General features: G+C 45.2%; 1 protein-coding gene across 1 annotated transcript in view; it reads right to left on the bottom strand.

Annotated features, from left to right (window-relative positions):
- ILF2 (interleukin enhancer binding factor 2) overlaps positions 1–23,332 on the bottom strand; it is a 56,196-nt gene that overhangs the window by 21,609 nt on the left and 11,255 nt on the right. The window contains exons 5-11 of the mRNA XM_068106079.2: positions 22,816–22,893; positions 20,700–20,802; positions 15,737–15,802; positions 10,447–10,563; positions 10,255–10,333; positions 8,891–8,978; positions 2,253–2,314 (exon numbers count right to left, since the gene is read on the bottom strand). Of these exons, the coding sequence (XP_067962180.1) occupies positions 2,253–2,314; positions 8,891–8,978; positions 10,255–10,333; positions 10,447–10,563; positions 15,737–15,802; positions 20,700–20,802; positions 22,816–22,893 (593 nt within the window). The remainder of the gene's footprint in view (positions 1–2,252; positions 2,315–8,890; positions 8,979–10,254; positions 10,334–10,446; positions 10,564–15,736; positions 15,803–20,699; positions 20,803–22,815; positions 22,894–23,332) is intronic.

Raw genomic sequence — 23,332 nt, 5'->3', positions numbered from 1 at the left:
GCGGGATATCCCGTCATTCACACTGTGAATAGCTTCACGTGACATCCCGTCATTAGCATTGTGAATAGCTTCATGTGATATCCCGTCATTAGCACTGTGAATAGCTTCATGTGATATCCCGTCATTAACACTGTGAGCAGCTTCATGTGATATCCTGCCGCCGTTCACAGGTAAACAATGTTTCGCGGGATATCCCTACAGACGGTAAACATTGCTTTGCGTGATATCCCACCAGATGCATAACACGTCATCCCTGCGAGTTACTGTACAGAATGAAAACACTCCACAGTATATATATTAGTGCAATTAGCTGTCTCCCTTTTCCCCATTGAAACAATGGCATGGCATGCATTAATGGATTTTCATCGACATTCTCTGGATTTTGCCTCATCATTTGGGGATTTTGCCACGCCATTCGTGGATTTTGCCTCGCTATTCGCGGTTTGTTCCTCAATATTCGCGGATTTTTGTGACTCGGGAACCTATCCCCCCTTTTTCCATTGAAACAATGCCCCCCTATTTGTGGGTTTCGCTATTTGCGGATTTTCCAGGAATGTATCCCCCGCGAATAGCGGGTTCCGACTGTATATACCTTGAGGTCCAAACACTTGCCTCTAAGCAGTATAGCCTGAGTTTGAATAACAAATGTAGTGATTAAGTGGTGGACGTGAAGGATCCCAGTGTCCTTTATGAAGAGGAGACAAACTATCGCCGGCACCCTGAACCAGCATCGGGGTGGGCGCAAGATGCCAGTGGTTGCAAGAGGGTCTCTCCTGCATGCTCAGCCATTTCCAACCGTAAAATGACTTTTAATCATGCCAACAAATCCTCAGCACCTTTTGGTATTTTTTATGCATAATCACGTTAAAAAAATTATCGAAATTTGTTTGACCAACATTAATTTAACTGAATGGTATTCATGGAATTCTTACCACGTGACTGATGACGTCATAAATTTACATTCTCCAATACAACTGTTGCATAGACCACACTCAAGAAATTTCAAACAGATTGGACTAAGCGTAGTACTTGTCAAATTATGACGTCATAATGAAGACACGAATGAAGACATGATACACTCATTCCCCAGGCAGAGTTCTTTACAATGAGCCACATTTCAATTTTTTCCATGAAGCGGTTTCGGAGATATAGAGGTCGAAAGGTTTTCGGGTTTCCAATATGATGCCCAAACCACATGACCTATGACATCATAATTATCAATAAAAAAATCCACATGAGTATATGTATACTATAGTGAACATTTTGTGTCAATCGGACCAACGGATGCTGAGAAAATTACTTTTTAAAATGCAGAAACGTACACAACTGTTCGCTTAACCCCACTTTTCGCTTCGTGAGTGCAGGGTGATAGCACGTCTTGGAGTACGACATTAAAAAAAAAACCAAAAAAAAAACGAGAACGGCACTCGCTAGCGTGCATACCTTCGCCGTGCTTAACAGTTTTGTATCCCACTGATAGGCCAGAACTGGATCTGGACCTGAACCAGAATCTAATCGGCTTGTTCTTGTCGCTTACCCAACTCATCCACCAGGTTTCGGCATAACTCGTCCACAACTTTTTGAAATATCGTGCAATATATCGTTTTTGGCCCTATCACTCAATGGTGAAGAATCTCTTAAAAAATTAAGTTTGCATGCCCCATTATTCCTATCTGTGCCCATTTATTGTTTATGATAAAGTCTTGTCGACCCTCTTCCCTGTACTTTTCTTCACACATAAACCCTTTAGAAGGTAAGAAAATGTGTTCAGATGACTCCGCCTCCCGTGCGTGCGCTGTCAATTTTGGCTCATTTGGAAAACATTGGGGAACAGTAAAGAATAATAATTAAATGCATCAAGAGATCATTTGGCCATTTCCCAGGAGAAAAGGTCCCGGCATTGAGGCAAACTGTGTTAATGTCCTCAGACGTGACATTATTATTTCGTATGCAGCCTGTGGCCTATGGTTGCATCATTGCTGGGAGCACGGCTGTGCTGCTGATACAGTGCCCCGGATATTATTTTAATTGTGATTTGGAGTGTCGTCCTTGTAACTCGGAACTGAAAATGTAACCGACAGTGGCTTGATAAACACGTTATGAGCAAAATGTACGTCTAAGTACATATTCAGCCAATGGTAACTGTGTCTAAATTTCATTAAGTGACATAGTGATGCTTCCCTTTTGTAAAATCTCATTATTCAAACAAACAAGTCAGTAAGAATTCACCCCATGGGCAGATAGAAACAAACCTGAAGGCAGTGTTGAGTGGCAATGGCTGTCTGGACGGATTATTCATTACGGCGTAGTGAGCCTGTAACAAAAATTTACAGCAAAGCAGCTTCAAACATTTAAGAAAGAAAATGTATTTGCAAAACAATACAAAATATTTGGAAGTCATCGACATTTACATGCGTGTGGTGGATGAAAAGAGAGAGGGCAGGTTTGGTTGCTGCGCATGTTGTGCATATTAGAGGTAAGGGCAGGAGAGGGTGGTGCACCAACAAATCACAATATCTGACAATTAAGTCTTTTTTGTGACCGTTCATGTTGTTTTTTTTCGTTGCATAGAGTCAGGGCTCGTGGAGGAGCAGGAACATAAAACAGACCAGGACATAACAGAATGAAAACGAACAGTGGAAATAGGTGGGGAAAACACACTAATGGCATGATCGAGGAACAAACTTCCTCTCTTCTCTTCCTCTCTGGTCATAGTCAACGGTGTGGCCCTGAATGGATTTCTCTCATCTCCACTTCCTGTTCAGGCTGGAGTTCCCCAAGGCAGTGTTCTGAGCCCCGTGCTTTTTCTGGTCTTCATCAATGATCTCTCCGACTCTCTGGAAAATCCTCTCTATCTCTTTGCCGATGGCTCCACTCTCTGCCGCTCCATACCTCATCCCTCAGATCAGCAATCTGCAGCCTCCTCGCTCACTGCAGACCAGACCAAAATTCAAACAAGTGGAACATGTCTTTCAATCCTGACAAATCTTACACTCTCACTTTGTCTCCCCGAAAAGATAGACTGGACAAACCTCCCATCTACTTTCTCAACAATCTTCTCCAAGAAGTTCTGTCACTCAACCTTTTGGGGCTCACTATCTGCCATGATCTTTCCTGGGAAAACCACATTTCCAAGCTGGCCTCCAAAGCCAGTCGCCGACTGGGCATCCTCCGTCATGCGAAGTCCTTCCTTGGCACACCTGAGCTCCTCAGCACATACAAAGCTTTCATCTGCAGCTCAATGGAATACTGCTCTCCCCTCTGGGCTGGTGCTCCTGCCTCACACCTAGCTTGGCTTCATGCTGTTGAAACAAAAGCTTTCAGAATCATTGGAATCTCCCACGATGAAGCCGATTGTGAGGGCCTTTCAGTCACTCACCGCAGGCAGGTAGGTGGTCTTTCTGTCTTCTACAGACTCCTATCCGGCCTAGCTCCCCCAGCTCTATCTATGCTCTGTCCCCCAAATCTTCCGACAGGTCGCACAAGATCTGCCAGCAACCCCCTTCTGGTGAAATCGCCAAAATCAAGACTCTCTGCTCATCTTCACTCTTTCATTCCTCTTTTCTCCTGCCTCTGGAACAAACTCCCTCACTCTCTTCAATCCCACTCCTCCCTCCAGGACTTGAAAACAGCTGTTCACCACCATTTCTTATCTTCCCCCATCCAAAACCTTGATCTCTTCTACCCCCGTTAATTCACCCCAGACTCACATTTTTGAAATACCGACTTCTTTCCTGGAAGTCCTAGCAGTGTCCATGTGTTTTTGTTTTTTTTACGTCTCCCACCCCCCCCCCCCCCCTTTCCCATGCCTCCTCCCCCCCAAGCCCTCTCCCTTCGACAGATCTCCCAATGCCCTGTTCTCTGCTGTTGTACTTGTATGCTTCCCTCCCTCTCCCCATCTTGTCTCCCGCTCCCTTTATTGCATGTTTTGTGTGTCCGTTTTTTGTGTGATTAATGTTAGCTCTTACACGAGCCTAGATCTTGTATACAAAAAAAAGAAAGAAAAAAAGTTAAGCATTTTAAAGTTTTAAAAGCTTTTAAAGGAAGAAGTATATTCTTCAATGAAGATATTGAAAAGATTATAGAGGAAAAAGAGCTGGACAAGAAGTACGTCAAAGGTAGAATAAGATCGTGTTTTGGGGTGAATTAAAAAAAACAAATGAGGGGGATAAGATGATGTTGAAAAGGAAGAAAAAAAAGTTAAGCATTTTAAAGTTTTAAAAGCTTTTAAAGGAAGAAGTATATTCTTCAATGAAGATATTGAGAAAATTATAGAGGAAAAAGAGCTGGACAGGAAGTACGTCAAAGGTAGAATAAGATCGTGTTTTGGGGTGAATTAAGAAAAACAAATGAGGGGGATAAGATGATGTTGAAAAGGAAGAAAGGACAAAATTTGGGGGAGAAAAAAGACAAAGAGAACGACAAAACAACCTCAAAACCAAGACAATTCAGCTCCTGGCTATCCAAGCAGGCTCAAACGGCACAAAAAAAAAAAAAAAAAAAAAAACCTCAAACGGCACTCTTTGACGTCGACCGATATACCTCCGCCCACTTTATTACACCATTATACATAACTAGCAGAAGTACCCGGCATTGCCGGGCGGGGGAGGGGGGGGAACGGGGGGGAGGGGAGAAGAGTGGGAGAGGGAGGGGGAGAGGGGAGAAGAGGGGGGGATGGGGAGGGTGAGGGATGGGAGGGGATGGGGGGGGGGGGAGGGGATGGGAGGGGGGGGAGGGGATGGGAGGGGGGGGAGGGGATGGGAGGGGGGGGAGGGGATGGGAGGGGAGGAGGGGGGAGAGGGAGGAGGGGAGGGAGGAGGGGAGGGAGGAGGGGAGGAGGGAGGGGGGAAGGGGGGAGGGGGGAGGGGGGAGGGGGGGAGGGGGGGGGAGGGGGGAGGGGGGGAGGGGGGGGGAGGGGGGGAGGGGGGAGAGGGGGAAGGGGGGAGAGGGGGAAGGGGGGAGGGGAGGGGCCGGAGGGGGGAGGTGAGGGGGTAGGGGGGAGGGGAGGGGGTAGGGGGGAGGGGGTAGGGGGGAGGGGGGTAGGGGGGAGGGGGGTAGGGGGGAAGGGGAAGGGGGGAGGGGGCAGGGGGGAAGGGAGGGGAGGGGGCAGGGGGGAAGGGAGGGGAGGGGGAGGGGGAGGGGGGAGGGGGGAGGGGGAGGGGGGAGGGGGAGGGGGAGGGGGGAGGGGGAGGGGGAGGGGGAGGGGGGAGGGGGGAGGGGGAGGGGGGAGGGGGAGGGGGGAGGGGGAAATGGGGGGGAGGGGGAAAATGGAGGGGGAGGGGAGAAGGGGGGAGAGGGAGGGGAGAAGGGGGGAGAGGGAGGGGAGAAGGGGGGAGAGGGAGGGGAGAAGGGGGGAGAGGGAGGGGAGAAGGGGAGGGGTAGAGTGGAGGGGGGAAGGGAAGGGGGGAAGGGAAGGGGGGACGGAGGGGGGAGGGGGAAGGGGGAGGGAGGGGGGAGGGGGAAGGGGGAGGGAGGGGGGAGGGGGAGGGAGGGGGGAGGGGGAGGGAGCGGGGAGGGGGAGGGAGGGGGGAGGGGGAGGGAAGGGGATGGCCAGTCAACAATGACGTTGCAGTTCTCATGGTCGGAGAGCAGCACAACAATCGGACATAGTCCTGCATATTCGCAACAGCACGAAGCGGATTTTGGAGACTCACCGATCCTGTGACGTCCTCCAGTACCGGCGTTGCCGGGCGGGGGAAGGGAGACCCGTACATTCCCAACCCGTACATTCGCCCTCTCGACTCAAGCTCACTCGGACAAAAGCCTCGCACAAATTACACCGTGAAGGCCCAATGGTCATGTCTATGCCACAAATCACGGGCGCACTGAATTGAAAATATATAGAACGCTCATACTCCGTGAAAAGTGAAGCCGCCGTGTCGCCATCTTGGTCAGCACGACTCGACCAACTCGCTTCGCGGATCTCGTTTTGTGCGGCAATAAACTGCTCCAATCGGTTACGGAAGGGTTGTGGAAAGACGTTTCACAGCTGTTTCAAAGACATTTAATTCATATCGCACAAAATCGATACAAAACACGATTGCATAAAAGGTGAAAAAACGTGTGACGTGTGACGGGATGGAACATCACGTGATCGCTCTGAGCGAATCAGTCTGGCGGCGGGAATGGAACATCACGTGATCGCTCTGAGCGAATCAGTCTGGCGGCGGGAATGGAACATCACGTGATCGCTCTGAGCGAATCAGCGAGCTGCTCTGGAACCGGCTGAGATTAGCGGGTACTTCGCTGAAATGCGCTGAGGTAAATATGAATAAAAAATATGGATCGTCAAATATTTTGAGTTCGGCCATGTTCATCCCAGGCTCAATGGCCATGTCTATGTCAAATATCAAGCACGTAAGCCTCTCCGTTTAGGAGTCTATCGGTAACATTACACACACACACACACACACATACACACACACACACACACAAACTGTGTTTTATATATATATAGATTGTACCAAGTTTGATTTAAGTCCCTTCACCTGTTCTCAAGCATCATATTTTTACTAGCATGACCCCCGACCTTTGATGCCAAAATCGAATCAGTTAATCTTTGCATCATGATATACAGTGCATTCAGAAAGTATTCAAACCCCTTTACTTTTTTCACATTTTGTTATGTTGCAGCCTTATGCTGAAATCGTTTAAATTCATTTTTCCCCTCATCAATTTACAGTCAATACCCCATAATGGCAAAGAGAAAATAGGATTTTAGAAAGTTTTGCAAATTTATTAAAAAGAAAAAACTGAAATAACACATTGACATAAGTATTCAGACCCTTTGCTATGACACTTGAAATTTAGCTCAGGTGCCTCCCATTTCTCTTGATCATCTTTGAGATGTTTCTCCACCTTAATTGGAGTCCACCTGTGGTAAATCCAATTGATTGGACATGATTTGGAAAGGCACACACCTGTCTATATAAGGTCTCACAGCTGACAATGCATATCAGAGCAAAAACCAAGCCATGAGGTCGAAGGAACTGCCTGCAGAGCTCAGAGACAGGATTGTGTCGAGGCACAGACCTGGGGAAGCCTACAAAAAAAATTCTGCTGCACTGAAGGTTCCCAAGAGCACCGTGGCCTCCATAATTCTTAAATGGAAGAAGTTTGGAACAACCAGGACTCTTCCTAGAGCTGGCCGCCCGGCCAAACTGAGCAATCGGGGGAGAAGGGCCTTGGTAAGAGAGGTGACCAAGAACCCGATAGATGGGAGAAATTTCCAGAAGGACAACCATCACTGCAACACTCCACCGATCTGGGCTTTATGGCAGAGTGGCCAGATGGAAGCCTCTCCTCAGTGAAAGACACATGAAAGCCCGCTTCGAGTTTGCAAAAGAGCACCTAAAGGACTCTCAGACTGTGAGAAACAAGATTCTGTGGTCTGATGAAACCAAGATTGAACTGTTTGGCCTCAATTCTAAGCGTCATGTCTTGAGGAAACCAGGCACCGCTCATCACCTGCCCAATACCATTCCAACGGTGAGCATGGTGGTGGCAGCATCATGCTGTGGGGGTGTTTTTCAGCAGGAGGGACTGGGGGACTGGTCAGGGTTGAGGGAACAATGAATGGAGCAAAGTACAGAGATATACTTAATGAAAACCTGAAACAGAGCGCTCAGGACCTCAGACTGGGCCGAAGGTTTACCTTCCAAAAGGACAATGACCCGAAGCACACAGCCAAGACAACGCAGGAGTGGCTTAGGGACAACTCTGTGAAGGTCCTTGAGTGGCTCAGCCACAGCCCTGACTTGAACCCAATCGAACATCTCTGGAGAGACCTGAAAATGACTGTCCACCGACGGTCCCCATCCAACCTGACAGAGCTTGAGAGGATCTGCAGAGAAGAATGGCAGAAAATCCCAAAATCCAGGTGTGCAAAGCTTGTCGCGTCATACCCAAGAAGACTCGAGGCTGTAATCGCTGCCAAAGGTGCTTCAACTAAGTACTGAGGTAAGGGTCGGAATACTTGTCAATGTGATATTTCAGTTTTTTCTTTTTAATAAATTTGCAAAACTTTCTAAAATCCTGTTTTCTCTTTGTCATTATGGGGTATTGAGTGTAGATTGATGAGGGAAAAAATGAATTTAAACGATTTCGGCATAAGGCTGCAACATAAGAAAATGTGAAAAAAGTGAAGGGGGTCTGAATACTTTCTGAATGCACTGTACTTATGCAAAGTTTGGTCCAAATCCCATGAATGGTTCATAAATTAGTGCAGTGACAGAAGTTTTACCTAACGGGACCTCTGACCTTTAACCTCTTGACCCCATAATGCATCAGTTCATCTTTGTACAATTATACTTACTTATACCAAGTATGACTTGGATCCATTCAGCCGTTCTTATGTTATCGCGGTAACAAAAACCTGTCACGGATGGACAACCGAACAACCAACCCGACAACATGCCTCCGGCGAAACCGTCGGCTGAGGCAAAAAAACATGACGGATCCGGATTGGAAAACTTTGATTGAGGTGTAAGGAGCAGCTGTCGAGCCAACGAGGTCCCGTGAAGGAAGCCCGAACAGGAAGTTCAGGTAATAGAAAGTGTGGATTACATCTCAGATAATACAAAATGTGTATTTTGATTCCATCGTTGCCATTAGTGACCCTATCCTTCTGAAGAGATAGATGTGCTTGTTGAAATGATTCGATGATGCAGAAGAAATACAAAGACGTGTAGAAACAGTCCAAACAGTTAAGGCATGGCGATTAATCCGTAAAAGAGAACAAACAACATAGAAGCAGGAAGAAAATGCATTAACGCAGGATGCCAAATGAGTAATCGGAAAGGAGAGGTGTAGCGATTTTACAAGGTCGATGATGTACAAGGCCAAGGGCGGGAAACGCACTGCAACCTTTGGTTCATCATCACCATCTTACCAACAGGTCAATGATCCAAGGGGTGAGAGGCCGCAATCCCACAAAACGTTCCGTTAAGTCTGTTAACAGCCGTACCAAGACTTTGACCCTGCGTGGACCAACAATCAGGCAAAACAAAACGAGACATCTTCGTTGTTGTCGATTTTATAAATAACATAAGTATCATATTAAATAGTCTCAACCATACAGCAGTAAAAACATAGTTTGTAACAGCCACTGCTTAAAGCAAGAATGAATGCTCTGTGCTGGAGTCAAATGCACGCTATTTATCAAAAGTAATCTACTATATAAGAGAGACGTCTGTCTGTGTATGTGTCTGTCTGTCTGTCTGTCGCCATTTTTCTCAGAGATGGCTGAACAGATCTTCGTCAAACTTTCAGAGGTTCATCAGTGAGTGCCTGGGAGCGTTTTAGGAAAAAAAAAAAAACCAATCGTTTTTTTGGAGTAAAAAAAAAAAATAAAAAAAATAATAATAATAATAAAAAACCGCTCGATCGTGCCGAAGCCTTTTTAAATTAATGACAGTTATATACAAGTACACATTCACATAAATAAATACAAAACAATCACCAGACATTTGAATACAAATAAATCAAACAATTCCGGAAGTGGACGAAGTTGGTAGTACGGCTTCTTCTTCTTCTTCATGATCGGCATCACACTTGACTCAGAAACGTGATGAACGCCACATTCACCCACCAGGATATATATGAACCCCCTTCCTCTGCTGCCTCCCCCCCGCTGCCCCCTCTTCCCCCCTGGCTCTCCCCTCTCCCCCCTTCCCTCCCCATTCCCCCCACTCCCCTCCCCCCCACCCCCCCTTTTCCCCCCTCCTCTTCCCCCCATCCCCTCCCCCCACCTCCCCTGCCCGCCCAGCAACGCCGGGTACTTCTGCTAGTCAGTAATAATCGGAAGAGTTGAATAAGTTTTGAACCTCTGCAGCCAAAAATTGCAGTTTACAACAAAGGTCAGGTGAAAGTTAATTTGTGGCACCCCTCATGCCGTTTATATCGTCACAACTGGTGGCTGTTATACAGATTATGGGAGTGCAAAGTCACAAGAGCCTCTTCTTTATTTATTTTTCCTCCCATGTGATTTTGGCAAGGATTTTCTAAAAGTTACAAAAATACATTGGAAGAAGACATACGAGATGGTTATATTGAAACTTCAAGACATTTAAGAGCCTACTTTAAAAAGGCAAGCAAGAGGCTTAAATAATATTATGCAAACAGGAAAAACAACCCAAGAAGAAACCAGTTGTGAATAACCTGAAAAATAAATAAATAAAGCTCTGACAGAAACAAGAAAGGTAGATTGAAATACAGTACTGCTCAAGAAAAGTACGGTAGGGTGTGAGCTCTTACGAGGACTGTGAAGCATTTTCTTCAAACCAGCGCATGTGGCGAATGTCTGCAAGTGCGCTATGCAGCACCTTGATGTCCACTGGAACAGACAGATGTTCATGATGCAAGGCAAATCCCAAGTGCCAGTGCATATGTCAACATTTACTTGTTCAACATGAACAGCACAACAGAAGAGGAATACGAGGGGCTTACAATGCAGCTCAGGGTCAAGCTTGCGTAAATTTGGCGGCAGGGTGGTAATGAGAATACGCACAGTTGCACCACCAGACACAATATCAAACCCGGTCTTTCTGGGTGTGATGATGAATGCTGCAAAGGGAGAAGAGGGAGAGAGGGAAGGAAGTTAAATGCAAAGCAAGTGCCAATGACAGTTTGTCGTAATTCTGATATTTATTGACAAATTGCTTGAGATTTCATTATAACGACAACGACAGTGAACAAGGCATTTTGTCCCCCATGGAGTAACGCAAAAACAGCTTTGCCAGCCTATCGGTCCAAGGAACTTGAGCCTGCATAATCTCCCCTCCAGAAATGGGCCCGAGGAGAGATTTCAGAGTTTGAAATGATCTGAGCAGTGAGCGGAGTGGTGAGAAATTGAGGATTCCAGTGATAGATGAATAGGAGATAGGAGTCAAGAAAGTTGTCGAGGGGTGAGTGAAGGAGGAGGGAAAGAGAGTGAGTGGAACAGGAGCGAGGGATGTTTGTGTGCATGTGTCGGTAACATCTTGCTGACGTAGTAAGTTGAGTAGGACAGCCCAGGCAGCAGTGTTGAGTGACTACCACGTTCCAAACTTAACATAATGGTACTAACTCTGCAAGACCAGAATAGTGACTGCGGTCAAGGCAACAGAGCCACTGTCCTTTTCCACGGTGCAAGGCCAACAAAAATACAGGAGGCTTGTCAGGCCAACAGCGATCCAGATGTGAAGTTTGGCTGGGTAAGTCTAAACATGGGAACGACGGAAGGAAGAGTATTTGATGTGGCGTTGATGATGCAGAGAAGGAGGCTGGAGGTGTTGTTCGTCCAGGAGACTAAATGAAAGGAAGACACTGAGGAGGATGGTAGGACGGTACAAGCTGGTGCATGCAGGAGATGGAAGAAGTAACAGAGATGGGATCTTAATATCAGAAGAGATCAGCAAGGAGGTGGTCAAACTGCAAAGATGAGAGGGACGGATAATTATGGCAGGGGTGATGATATGTCAACAACTGATGTGTGCCACGGGACACGAACAAGAAGAACCGAGGCAGAGAAGCAAGATTTCAGTGACACATTTGAGAGGATGATGGAAATGCTTGAGCTGGAGGTGATGCTAATAGGTGACTTAAATGTACATGAAGGAGTAGTTGAGCCTGGTGAAGTGGAGTGTGTTTGTATATTGGGATGGAGCACGAGGAATAGAAAGAGTCGAGATCCAGTGGAGCTATTGGCAAGAAACAGTCTAGTTGTAGGTAGTTCGTTCTACAGAAGTGGGACAGCCACAATATTACATAAAGGAGTGGACAGTGCGAGACAGAATCGGAATTGTTGATGATCATGAAGCAACAGCTGTGGAAAATCAAGGACTGCAAGTTGGTGGGGAGAGAGAACCACAAATGAGCACAGGCCTGTGGTGTTTGTTGTGAAAATGCAGAAAAAAGAGGAAAGCTAATAATGTGGGCTGGAAGACGATCAAATGATGGAAGAGCAAAGATAACATCGCCGTAGAGTACAAGGAGAGGGTGAAGGCAAAAATATGACTAACTTAGCAAAGAAGTCTGGACGAGGAGTGGAAAAATACAGAGAGGTGTTTGTGGAAGTTGCAGAGGATTTGGATGGAAAACATCAGGAAAGAGCACACACAACACCAAGGAATAGAAACCAGGTATAGTGAAAGGAGGAAGTAGCGAAGTTAGTCCATGAGAAGGAGGAGGTGGGGACAAGGATAGAGAAGATCAAGGATAGAAGACAAGGTTTTTTTCTTTCATCTTTAGATCCATATTTTTTTTCAGCGAGGAATATTATACACGGAATCTGAGCCGGTGGCAGAGCAGCGCGCTGATTCGCTCAGAGCGATCACGTGATGTTCCATCCTTGCCACCATAAACTCACAGTTACGCGTTCGCACGTAATTCACACGAGATCACGATTCACACGAGTTCGCACGAGATCCATATTTTTTATTCATATTTACCTCAGCGCATTTCAGCAAGGAATATTATACACGGAATCTGAGCCGGTGGCAGAGCAGCGCGCTGATTCGCTCAGAGCGATCACGTGATGTTCCATCCTTGCCGCCATAAACTCACAGTTACACGTTCGCACGTAATTCAGAGCGAAAAGCGATTGCGTTTTTTCACATTTCAGCGAGGAACATTGCCATTCACACCACATAGGTTTCTTTTTCTTTCATCTTTAGATCCATATTTTTTTTCAGCGAGGCATATTATACACGGAATCTGAGCCGGTGGCAGAGCAGCGATCATGCCATCATGCTACAAACTTGCGGTCTCTCCAATCCGGTACAACTGTGGAATAACCATCGTGACGATCTCAGCGAGGACATTCTCCACAGGGCAAGACAGGTTCATGCTGAAGCAGACTACTCCGATGCGATCTACAATGAAGCCTTCGTACTCATAGAAGACAAACTGCTTTCTCTTGGAGGACATTCGCTGGAGGTCATTGGCCTTCCTGTAACACAGCGACAACAACAGAATCACCTGGCTCGGGAAGTACTCCGAGAGACTTCATACAACGCACAAGAGTTGGAAAACTACATCAATGAAAACGAGCCAAGACTGACAGTGGAGCAAGAACAGATCTACATGCAAGTGCTGGCGAGCATACACTCTTCTGAAGGTGGATTGTTCTTTCTGGACGCACCTGGAGGCACTGGAAAAACGTTCCTTATTCTGGAAAGTTCCTCCTCCTCTCAAAAATCATGCAGAAAAAGATGATTGCTCTGGCAGTTGCCTCTTCCGGAATTGCTGCCACTCTTCTCCCCAGGGGCCGGACCGCCCACTCAACCTTCAAGCTCCCCCTCAACTTCACTAACACGGAGCAGCCAATGTGCAACATCTCCAAGTCATCGGCTGTCGCAGAGGTATTTCGGCAATGCCAACTCATTGTCTGGGACGAGTGCACAATGTCTCACAGAGTTGCACTGGAGGCAGTTGACCGCACACTGCAAGATATTCGAAACGATCAGACTGTCATGGGAGGCATTACTCTTCTGATGGCAGGGGATTTCCAACAGACGCTGCCTCTCATACCACGCGGAACCAAGGCAGATGAACTTCGTTCCTGTATAAAGGTATCTCCTCTATGGTCAAAAGTGACGAAGTTGAAACTCAGCACAAACATGCGTGTCACCCTTCATGGAGATGTAGCCGCAGGCGCCTTTTCAGCAAAGCTGTTACAGATCGGAAACAGAGATTTGGAGACGTGCCCTGAAGATGGACTGGACATCGTACCATGCGGCAACAATGTCACCACGGCTGACGAACTCAAGGTGAACGTCTTCCCCAACATCCCCGCCAACTACCGAAATCACTCCTGGCTCTGTGAAAGAGCAATTCTAGCCCTAAAGAAGGATGCAGTGGACAAAATCAATTTTGATCTTCTGCAGACTATTCCTGGGGATCTAGGAACTTACCGATCTGTCGACTCAATCCAAAACGACCACGAGACTGTCCATTACCCGGTAGAGTTCCTCAATTCGCTACAGCCTCCGGGTGTGCCTCCCCACATACTCCATCTAAAGGAAGGTGCTCCAATCATGCTCCTGAGAAATATCGATCCTCCAAAACTGTGCAACGGCACACGACTGGCTATCAAAAAGTTGATGCCTCACGTAATTGAGGCCAACATACTTACGGGAAACTATAGCGGGGAACAGGTCTTCATTCCGAGGATACCAATCATACCATCTGATCTGCCATTCGAGTTCAAAAGGCTCCAATTCCCCGTACGGCTCAGCTTTGCCATGTCCATCAGCAAGGCGCAAGGACAATCTCTCAAGGTGGTCGGACTGAACCTTGATTCCCCGTGCTTCTCCCATGGCCAACTATACGTAGGATGTAGTCGGGTAGGACAAGAGAACAATCTATACATCCTATCCGAACAAGGAAAGACAAAGAACATTGTTTACAAGGAAGCACTGCGTAATTAACTACGTGTCTGGTGTGTTGTGATGATTGTGAGAATATTGATTCCGATTCTGATCTGATTTTTATGTGTATTTATGTGTATTTTATGTATTTGTGTATAAAAAAAAACACACAAAAAAAGGCACGAAGGAAAATAGTTAATTACTCCGACACATTTAGCTGCGGTGATTGAAAAATCACCGGACAATTGTTGCTGTTTCGATGCTTTTTACTGCTGTTTTGATGCTTTTACATTGCTGTTTTGATGCTTTTTCACTGCTGTTCTGATGCTTTTTCACTACTGTTTTGATGCTTTTTCACAGCTGTTCCGATGCTTTTTTGCCGTTTTTTTAAATATAAAAATCTCATTTCAAAAAAAAAAAAATCCAAAAAAATCTCACAATGATGACATAATTCACAGAAAACGTCGAAGCAACCGCGTAATATTGCGGTGATGTTTAACTCTGAGTGAGAATAGTTCTAAATTTAAAAAACTTTCATATGATTTTTTTTTTTTTTTTGGTGATTTATTTCAAACAAACTATTTCCCATCTACACGGCCATGTATTCCTATTAACGTTATGTAAAGTACATAAATTGTGTGGATTACGTCATTTGTGGATGTGATCAATTGTCAGTAACCATCTATATGACTCCCCTCCCCTTCCCTCCTCCCCCTCCCTTTTTCCACCTCCCCCCTCCCCCTACCCTTCCACCCTCACCTTCCCCCTCCACCCTACCCTCTCCCCCTCCATTTTTCCACCTCCCCCCACCCCCTACCCTTCCACCCTCCCCTTCCCCCTCCACCCTACCCTCTCCCCTTCCCCCCTCCCTTCCCCCTCCACCCTACCCTCTCCCCTTCCCCCTCCACCCTACCCTCTCCCCTTCCCCCCTCCCCCCTCTTCTCTTCTCCCTTCCCTCCTCTTCTCCCCTCCCCCCCTCCTTCCCTCCCCCTCCACTCCCCTTCCCCCTCCATCATTTGTGGATGTGATCAATTGCCAGTAACCATCTATATGACTCCCCTCCCCTTCCCTCCTCCCCTCCCTTTTTCCACCTCCCCCCTCCCCCTACCCTTCCACCCTCCCCTTCCCCCTCCACCCTACCCTCTCCCCCTCCCTTTTTCCACCTCCCCCCTCCCCCTACCCTTCCCCCCTCCCCTCCCCCCTACCCTCTCCCCTTACCCCCTCCCCCCTCTTCTCCCCTCCCCCCTCTTCTCCCCTCCCCCCCCCTCCTCCCCTCCCCTGCCCCTCCCCCTCCCCTCCCCCGCCCAGCAATGCCGGGTACTTCTGCTAGTCACTATATAAACTATACATCACTATGCTATTCAAAATGCAGAAGTTTTAAAATTCACCTTCTTTTGGGTGCTGTATCTTCAGCATTTCCATCACTTTGTTTCCCAGAGCTGTAACAGCCTCCACTATAAAGTGAAAAAAGTCAAAATTATCATTCATACAACATGAATTCAAAGACACCAATTAGTGATCCCTTACTGCTAATACAAAGAACCAGCAAATAAAGTCCGAGTGACATCAAAACATTGACATTTACTTTCAACTTCCTCCAGCTCCTTCCACCCCCAACCGCCATCAAATTAATGCAGTACAAGCTTCCTTCCATTTAAAAATCAAAATTAATTCTGACATGAAAACAACTGGAGTGTTTCCAGAAGGTCCAATTATACGCACAAAGAAAAGTGTTGCTCTTGAAGACCATAGATTTACAAATCAATACTTCAGTGGTTAACAAGAGTGACTGCACTGTGGTCACAACCTGTGGCAAAATCCTGTAACGGCGGATTGGGAAACGCGCATTTAATGTGCTAGTAGTTTTTAAAATTAAATGTAACTAAATAATTCTCATTAAAACTGAACGGAATTTAAAAAAAATTATACCCGACAAATGTTTGAAAATTTTGACTTGAGCAAGACATGAAAGGATCGAAATAGATACCGAAATAAAAGTTTTAGCACATCAAACACCTGGCCAGGTCCATTGGACCCTACCTATGCCTGAGGAGACTCGACATGATTGACCTATGAATGTAATGGTTAAAAGATTAACTCAACACCTCTTATACATGACAGCCTCCGCCACAGTTATATCAGAATGAGCAAATTCGTCACACGGTCACGGATTGCTTAACCCCAATATAAGGTAGGGAGGGGCAGGGGGTTCAAAAATTACCTAGCAATTTTTTTAGGGAGGTGCATACCGTGCGTGCTAACCGACAGGCTTTATCAAATCTTACAAATAATTTTTATTTGACATATATGATTAGATTTTTTGGGGGCCCTCATTATGAGCAACACTCAACCCAAACTAAGAAATGGAAATCTGATGCAACAAACCCGGGCAGTGTACAATCAGCATAGGTCTACAAGCCTGTCTTAGGCCCACCAGAAAACCAAGATGGCGGCCATATTATTTTGTCTGGGGTGTTATGGTGGGTGGAGCCAAGCAACAAATATGGGTGGGGGGCTGCAGCTGTCCGATCAATGGGTGGATGTACATTTCAAAAATTGAACCCCAACAAGTCACAACAACAACAACAACAACAACAACAACCACCACCACCACCACCACTCAGAGCTATTGTAGACATGTGACATGTCACAGGTAAAAAGGTACACATTTCATTCACTTTAAAAAAAATTTAAAAGGTGGGGAAGGAAGGCACATAAATATTACATGTGCACATACATGCAAGCCCTGTTAAACAAGACCGAAAGTCTAACAGCGGTGTAGCCGGGCTTAAACACATGATTAGCTTTTCAAACAGTCGCTAATGCTGTTTGCAACATTAAACAAAGAAATTTGGAGGAATCCCGACATCCGTGAGGAAAGTTTTACTTACAGAAATGAGCGAAGATCTACTGTAATCTATATACTCCACAAGGGTTGGAGGTGTGCTCATTTACCAAGCAGCTAGCTAGTGCTTGCCAAGCCAGCCGTTCCTTAAGGATTTTGAATGGAGTGCTTGTTCGAATGCTTTAACCACTTGGCGATCTCTCCACAAGAAACTTGGAAAATGAACACACCCAATGTTCTTGAGACCCGACCATAGATAGACTGTAATCTGACCCTTCCTGCAGCTCCCATAGTGAGCGGGTATCAGCCTACAAGTAAATTAAAATGTCGGTCGGTGGAGTCAACCGTCGTAATGACATCATAGACGTAATGACGTAACGGACACAAAACTGCCGCTATTTTAATATGTCGAAGAGGATATATTTTAACTTCCAGTAAGTTTGCAGTCACTATGAAGGGATTAGTGTTACGATTAGATTTACTATAATATTAACGTTAATGTTATCATTATTTCGAAAATGATATTACCATTTTAAAAACCGAGGCTAATTCCTTCCACTATGATCAATATTAGTGCCGAACACAGCTCATCATTGATCATGAACCATACACCGCTTGAATCCATAAACCTTCCATTCACGACATTGGGATTAAAGTGTTATGGTTATATTTACGATATTATTATGATTACGAAAACGATACGACTGAAACGATACACTACTGTATTAAGAAACGTGGGCTTAATTTGGCCGAAGCAGTCCAAAGGTGAGGCTTAACGCCTAATGCCTATACGTACCGTTTTGTTGTAAGAGCCGTAATGCTGATGCTTTCAATACTCGATGGTCATTTTAAAAATCGGTTTGAATGTCTTTCACACAGAATGAAAAACGTAAAGGTAGAGCATGGCGATTGTGATATATGACAGGTTTGACGATATGTTTGGCATGAACGGGATATTAATCAAAATGGTGGTGTGTGGAGAGTCAGCCGTTGTGATTACATCTGATGTCATTACGGCGTACATCACCCTGTCATGTGACCAGATCCTCAGCTCTGATTGGTATACGTTTGAGGGGATTATACATACATACATACGGACCGACAAACACTGTTCTAGACGGCTTTGCCCTATGGGCTACGCCGTAAAAATAGATATGCAACACAAATCATTTCATTTCATCTCGACCCCAAATCACCATTTCTCAGACGAGTCCTCTATTTATTTATCATTATTATACATGATGAGAATGTAGAACAGGTTGGTCGTGGCTAAATGGTTAAGATAGCTGGGTTCAGATATCTTAAGGTCCGGAATTCAAGCCCCTGCCATGCCAAAATAACACCTGGTGGGTTGACTCAGCATGTCATCCTTCCAAGTTAGACAAAATTAATCCCACTTTACTAGAAAAGTAAGCCATTAGAGACTCTTGTGTCGGAGTGGTGAGTGGTGACCCATCCAGGATTGTGCCCCATGCCAATGAAATTGCCTCGGCAGCGTGAAGAGGATCGCCCATCGTCCATAGCTTAATATCCTAAAATATGGAAAACATGCAGAAAACTAGAACAATACTCTTCGACATCACGACATTGACCAATATGCCTCCACCCACATTATTACATTATTTTCCATACTTGTACCAAGTTTGATTTAAATCCAATTCAGCTGTTCTCAAGTACCACATTTTTACCCATCATGACCTCTGATATCACCAAAATCACCTCACTCCTCACCTTTGAAGGCAAAATATAATCAGTTCATCTTTGCAACATAATATATACTTATACCAAGTTTGGGCAAAATCCCATCACTGGTTCCCAAGTTATCATGGTAACAGGATTTTTAACCGAACATGACCTTTGACCTCCCCAAAAATGTAATCAGTTCATGTTTACATCATTATACATACTTGTACCAAGTTTGGTTTAAATCCCTTCAGCTGTTCTCAAGTTATCACATGTTTACATGACATCACCTCTGACCTTTGATCTGATGATGCCATAATCCAATCAGTTCATCTTTGCATCATGTACACTTACACCAGGTTTGTTCCACATCCCATCACTGGTTTACGAGTTGGCACCTGATTTCGCCACTCAAGTTCGTCCTGAGGATCGCCTTTACATGCTCAAGTTTGTGCTGGGGATTGCCTCTACCCGCTCGGGGTGCTCAGTGGTGACATCAAGATAAAGGGTCGTCGCAAGGAAAAGCATCGGGTAACATTGTAACCATTTGGTAGCAGGATCCCGACGTTCGTTTTTCCCCTACCCTCCCCCGTGAATGTGTGCTGGGCGCCCTTGTTGTGTTTATTCATAGTAATTGTCATAAGGAGTAGATTAAGCTAAGTTTCTGCCTCTTGTCCCTTTTTCTTTCCTACCGATAAGTTGCACTGTACATATTTGTAAATAAATCGAATCGTTAAACATTTCCTTTCTGACTGTTCGCGAATGTCCTTTTTTTCATTGGTCCGCCATTGTCCGCGACCATAACGATTTTGGTGTTCAGGAGTAATTAGCATCAGCCCGGCAGGTACCAACGGTTGCTCGGCCATCTAAATTTCCACCCAGGAACAAAAGTGGTACACCACTGGAGGGTACCTTCCCCGATTGGAACCATCATGTGGTACAGGTAAGCAGTGTTAGACGATTGGACCCTGCTATCGTGCAACGGACCAATTGGTGTTGGTAGTTGCTGGTTCACAACTTGACGAAGTACGAAGTTATTCGTGTGCGGCAGCCTCATGTCCGGTCAGTTTGGGAGGTAACGGAGGCTAACCCCGTAGTAGACCCGAACCCTGGGCCGTAACAATATAATTATACCAAGTTTGGTGAAAATCCCTTGACTGGTTCACCAGTTAGCTCGGTAAAATAAATTTTACCTGACATTTCTCAGTTGCGTTTTTAAATTTAACCTGAATGTCACCTGAACAGATCAATGTCTGACATTTGTCCTTTGACCCCAAAATCTAATCAGTTCAACTTTACCTCATTATACATACCTGCACCAAGTTTGACTAAGATCCTTCAAGTCGTTCTCAACTTAACGAGGTAACGAAAACCTATCACGGATGGATGGACAGACGAACGGACAACCCAAAAACATAATGCCTCCAGCGATTTCATCAGCGGAGGTATAATAAAAAATTAATGGCAAACTGGATGCCAAATTAATGATGTGATGGGACTTTCATGTACCAATTACCAATTGTGCCATATACTCAATCAGCACAACAACATGAATGAATCGCACTGTGAGTTTTCACAAATGAAGCTACAGCAAAAGTAAAATATATTGTCAATGTTGGCAGGTTTTTACATATGTACTGATGGAAAATTATGGGGATCAACTTCAGAAACCTCTCTGTGCTGGCAAAGTATAATACTCCCTAAACATAACAGGCACTGTAGCGGCATGCCCAAAGCAACATGACAATGTGGCAAACATTAAATAAGGACACTACAACATTACAAGCATGAGATTGTGTCAATATACAATAGGTAAAACTCACTGGTAGGCAGGATCTTCAAGATGACCACCATCTCAGCCAAGTTGCGCCCAACCATCATGGTTCCCTTTTTGTAGCAACCCACCTGACGTGCCTCCTCAATTTGCTGTGAAAAAGAGTGGCGAAATCAGGTAAATAAATGATATACTGTATTTAACTAGAGCTTCCAGGGAAGCAGAACTCAACTGAACTGACTGGACAACTTTAAAGTAGGTCAGTTGTCTGTACTAGATTTGACTTAAATGAAAAGCCAACAACCTTGTGTAATAATTTTAAGGTCCTTGTATCCTTATACTTGTCCTTGTTTTACAATATTGATACAATGTTACACTTTGCAACAATGTTGCAGAAATATAGTTGTGTAGACAAAGGGAAACGGGTGTAATTCGCTTTCAAATTCACCCACCGCCATATCTTGTCCCAGTGAACATGCCCACAAAACGTCGCAAGTGCATATTTAAGTGACGTCAGAAGAAATTGCGGGGAATCCTTGTCATGAAAGTTATAGGGAAAATGTATATGGACATTTCATATACATGCTAATCATTGAGAAAAATGTTACCTGACTGCCAGAAACTACGGCTGCAAACATGACGATAGTCCAGGTTTGATCAAAATCCAGAAATATTTGTGGACGTTAAAGTCTTAACGTCATTTCGGAGCTGAAAACAATATGGCGGCCTATGGCGGCCATTTTGTGATGGATCGGGTTGGAATGCAATATGAACCTACCTTGTGTGGTAAGGGTTAAATATTCTAAGTTTGATCAAAATCTGTTAATATTTGTGGATGCTAGAGTGTTAACGTCGTTTTCATGACCAAAAACAAAATGGTCGCCTAGGTCCGCCATTTTTCAACGGATCGGGCTGAAATGTAATATCAACCTGGTCCTTGGGGTAAGGTTGCTGCATGTCAAGTTTGATCAGAATCGGTTGATATTTGTGGACGCTGGAGTGTTAACGTCGAAAAGTTAACGGACGACAGACGACAGACGACGACAGACGACAGACGCCGGAGGGTTCAGTATGTGATGAACTCAACTGGACGGCAGTCCAGTTGAGTTAAAAATGAATGTTTCAAAAAAATACATATATACAAGAATAGTACTTCAATGGTGACCACCAGCCATGAATTATGCATCACTCGACAAAACCACATAATCCGCAAGAAAGAAAAGCATGTCTGCCACACACACAAATGTTTCTGCTAATACAAACCAAAAAAAACCCAGAAAACAAAAAGAAAGAACTAGAACCAGAAGAAAAGTGGATTCACCTATTACACTTATTTTCACCTATTACACACTTTTCACCTATTACACTTATTTTATAACCTTTCAAACAAATAATTTGCTCCTGAAGTGATTTTAGGTTAATTACCCTGTGCTCGTAAAGTGAAAAGCAGAGTTGGGCATTCGTTTGTGTACGTGTAATGTACATGTGACGTGTCTGCATTATTAAAATTCATTTTCTCGGCAACCGTTGGTCTGATTGACACGAACCTTTACCATAGTAGCGCCTCCGCCTGTATAATTTTATTTATCTATAACTAGCACGAGTACCAGGCGTTGCTGGGAAGGGGGGGGGGGGGGGAGGCAGAAGAGGGAGGGGTGAGGAAGGGAGTGGGGGAGTGGGGGAGTGGAAGGGGGTTGGGGAAGGAGTGGTGAGGGGAGAGGGAGGGGAAAGATATACTACATATACATCTTTGGGGGATGGGGGGGCGAGGGGGGTTGGCTTTGACAGGCCCCTCCATTTTGGGGGAGTGGGGGCGGGGGGAGGGAGGAATGGAAGGAGGAAAAATTGACCAATGCAAAGAGTGCTTTGACCTCAGTGTTGCCATGGTAAAAAAGGAAATTGTAATACCCTCTGCCACCATCACCAGGTGGCGCTAAACGGTACGCATTTACATAGAGAATTTACGCCCCTCCCCCGGTCCCCGGGTTTGAATCGAGAATCAAACCCAGAACAAACGGCTCAAACACAAGTGTGCTACCTCTGCACAATTCTGTTGAACACGTTACAGTTTGTAAAAGTAATCTGCTGGATGAAAATATTTGTCTACTCATGTAAAGAGAGAAACAAAGCCGGTAACATAGCAATGACACGAGGCTTATACATACCACTTCAAATGTTCCTGGAGCGACAATGAGATTCTCAAAGATACTGTTTATCTTGGTCACTAGGGAGAGGATTTCAGCCTGGAAAAAAAAATAAAAAGCAAAATCGAAATTCAGTTTCAAAGCGATTTTTCTGGTGTAGCCTGTAGGAGTGTAGGGCTATGCCATCTAGAACAGCATATGCCTGTCTGTATATCCCCACAAACGTACACCAATCAGAGATGATGATCTGGTCACATGACAGGGGGACGTATTTAGTAACCAGGCTAATAAAATATTTGGAGAGACCTCAATATAACAACAAGGGTCATGTACAATTATGTTTCTGATTGTGAGAACAAAGCACAGTAAAGAAGTAGACACACAAGTTAAGCAAACCACCCGATTGTAAAAACATTCATTCTAGTACCATTTGGCCGAATGACAACCCACCCCGTCCCCGAACTAGAGTGTTCACTGTTCAGCTGTTCCTGTGGTCCATTCACCTCTGTGCGGAATGTAGGTAATGTGGACTCACTTG

This window comes from Myxine glutinosa, chromosome 2 (genome assembly GCF_964187855.1).
Source record: "Myxine glutinosa chromosome 2, kmMyxGlut1.1, whole genome shotgun sequence".
In the NCBI taxonomy this organism is placed as follows: domain Eukaryota; kingdom Metazoa; phylum Chordata; class Myxini; order Myxiniformes; family Myxinidae; genus Myxine; species Myxine glutinosa.
Note: the sequence above shows the minus strand (reverse complement) of the source record. Positions and strands in the feature narration are given on the sequence as shown.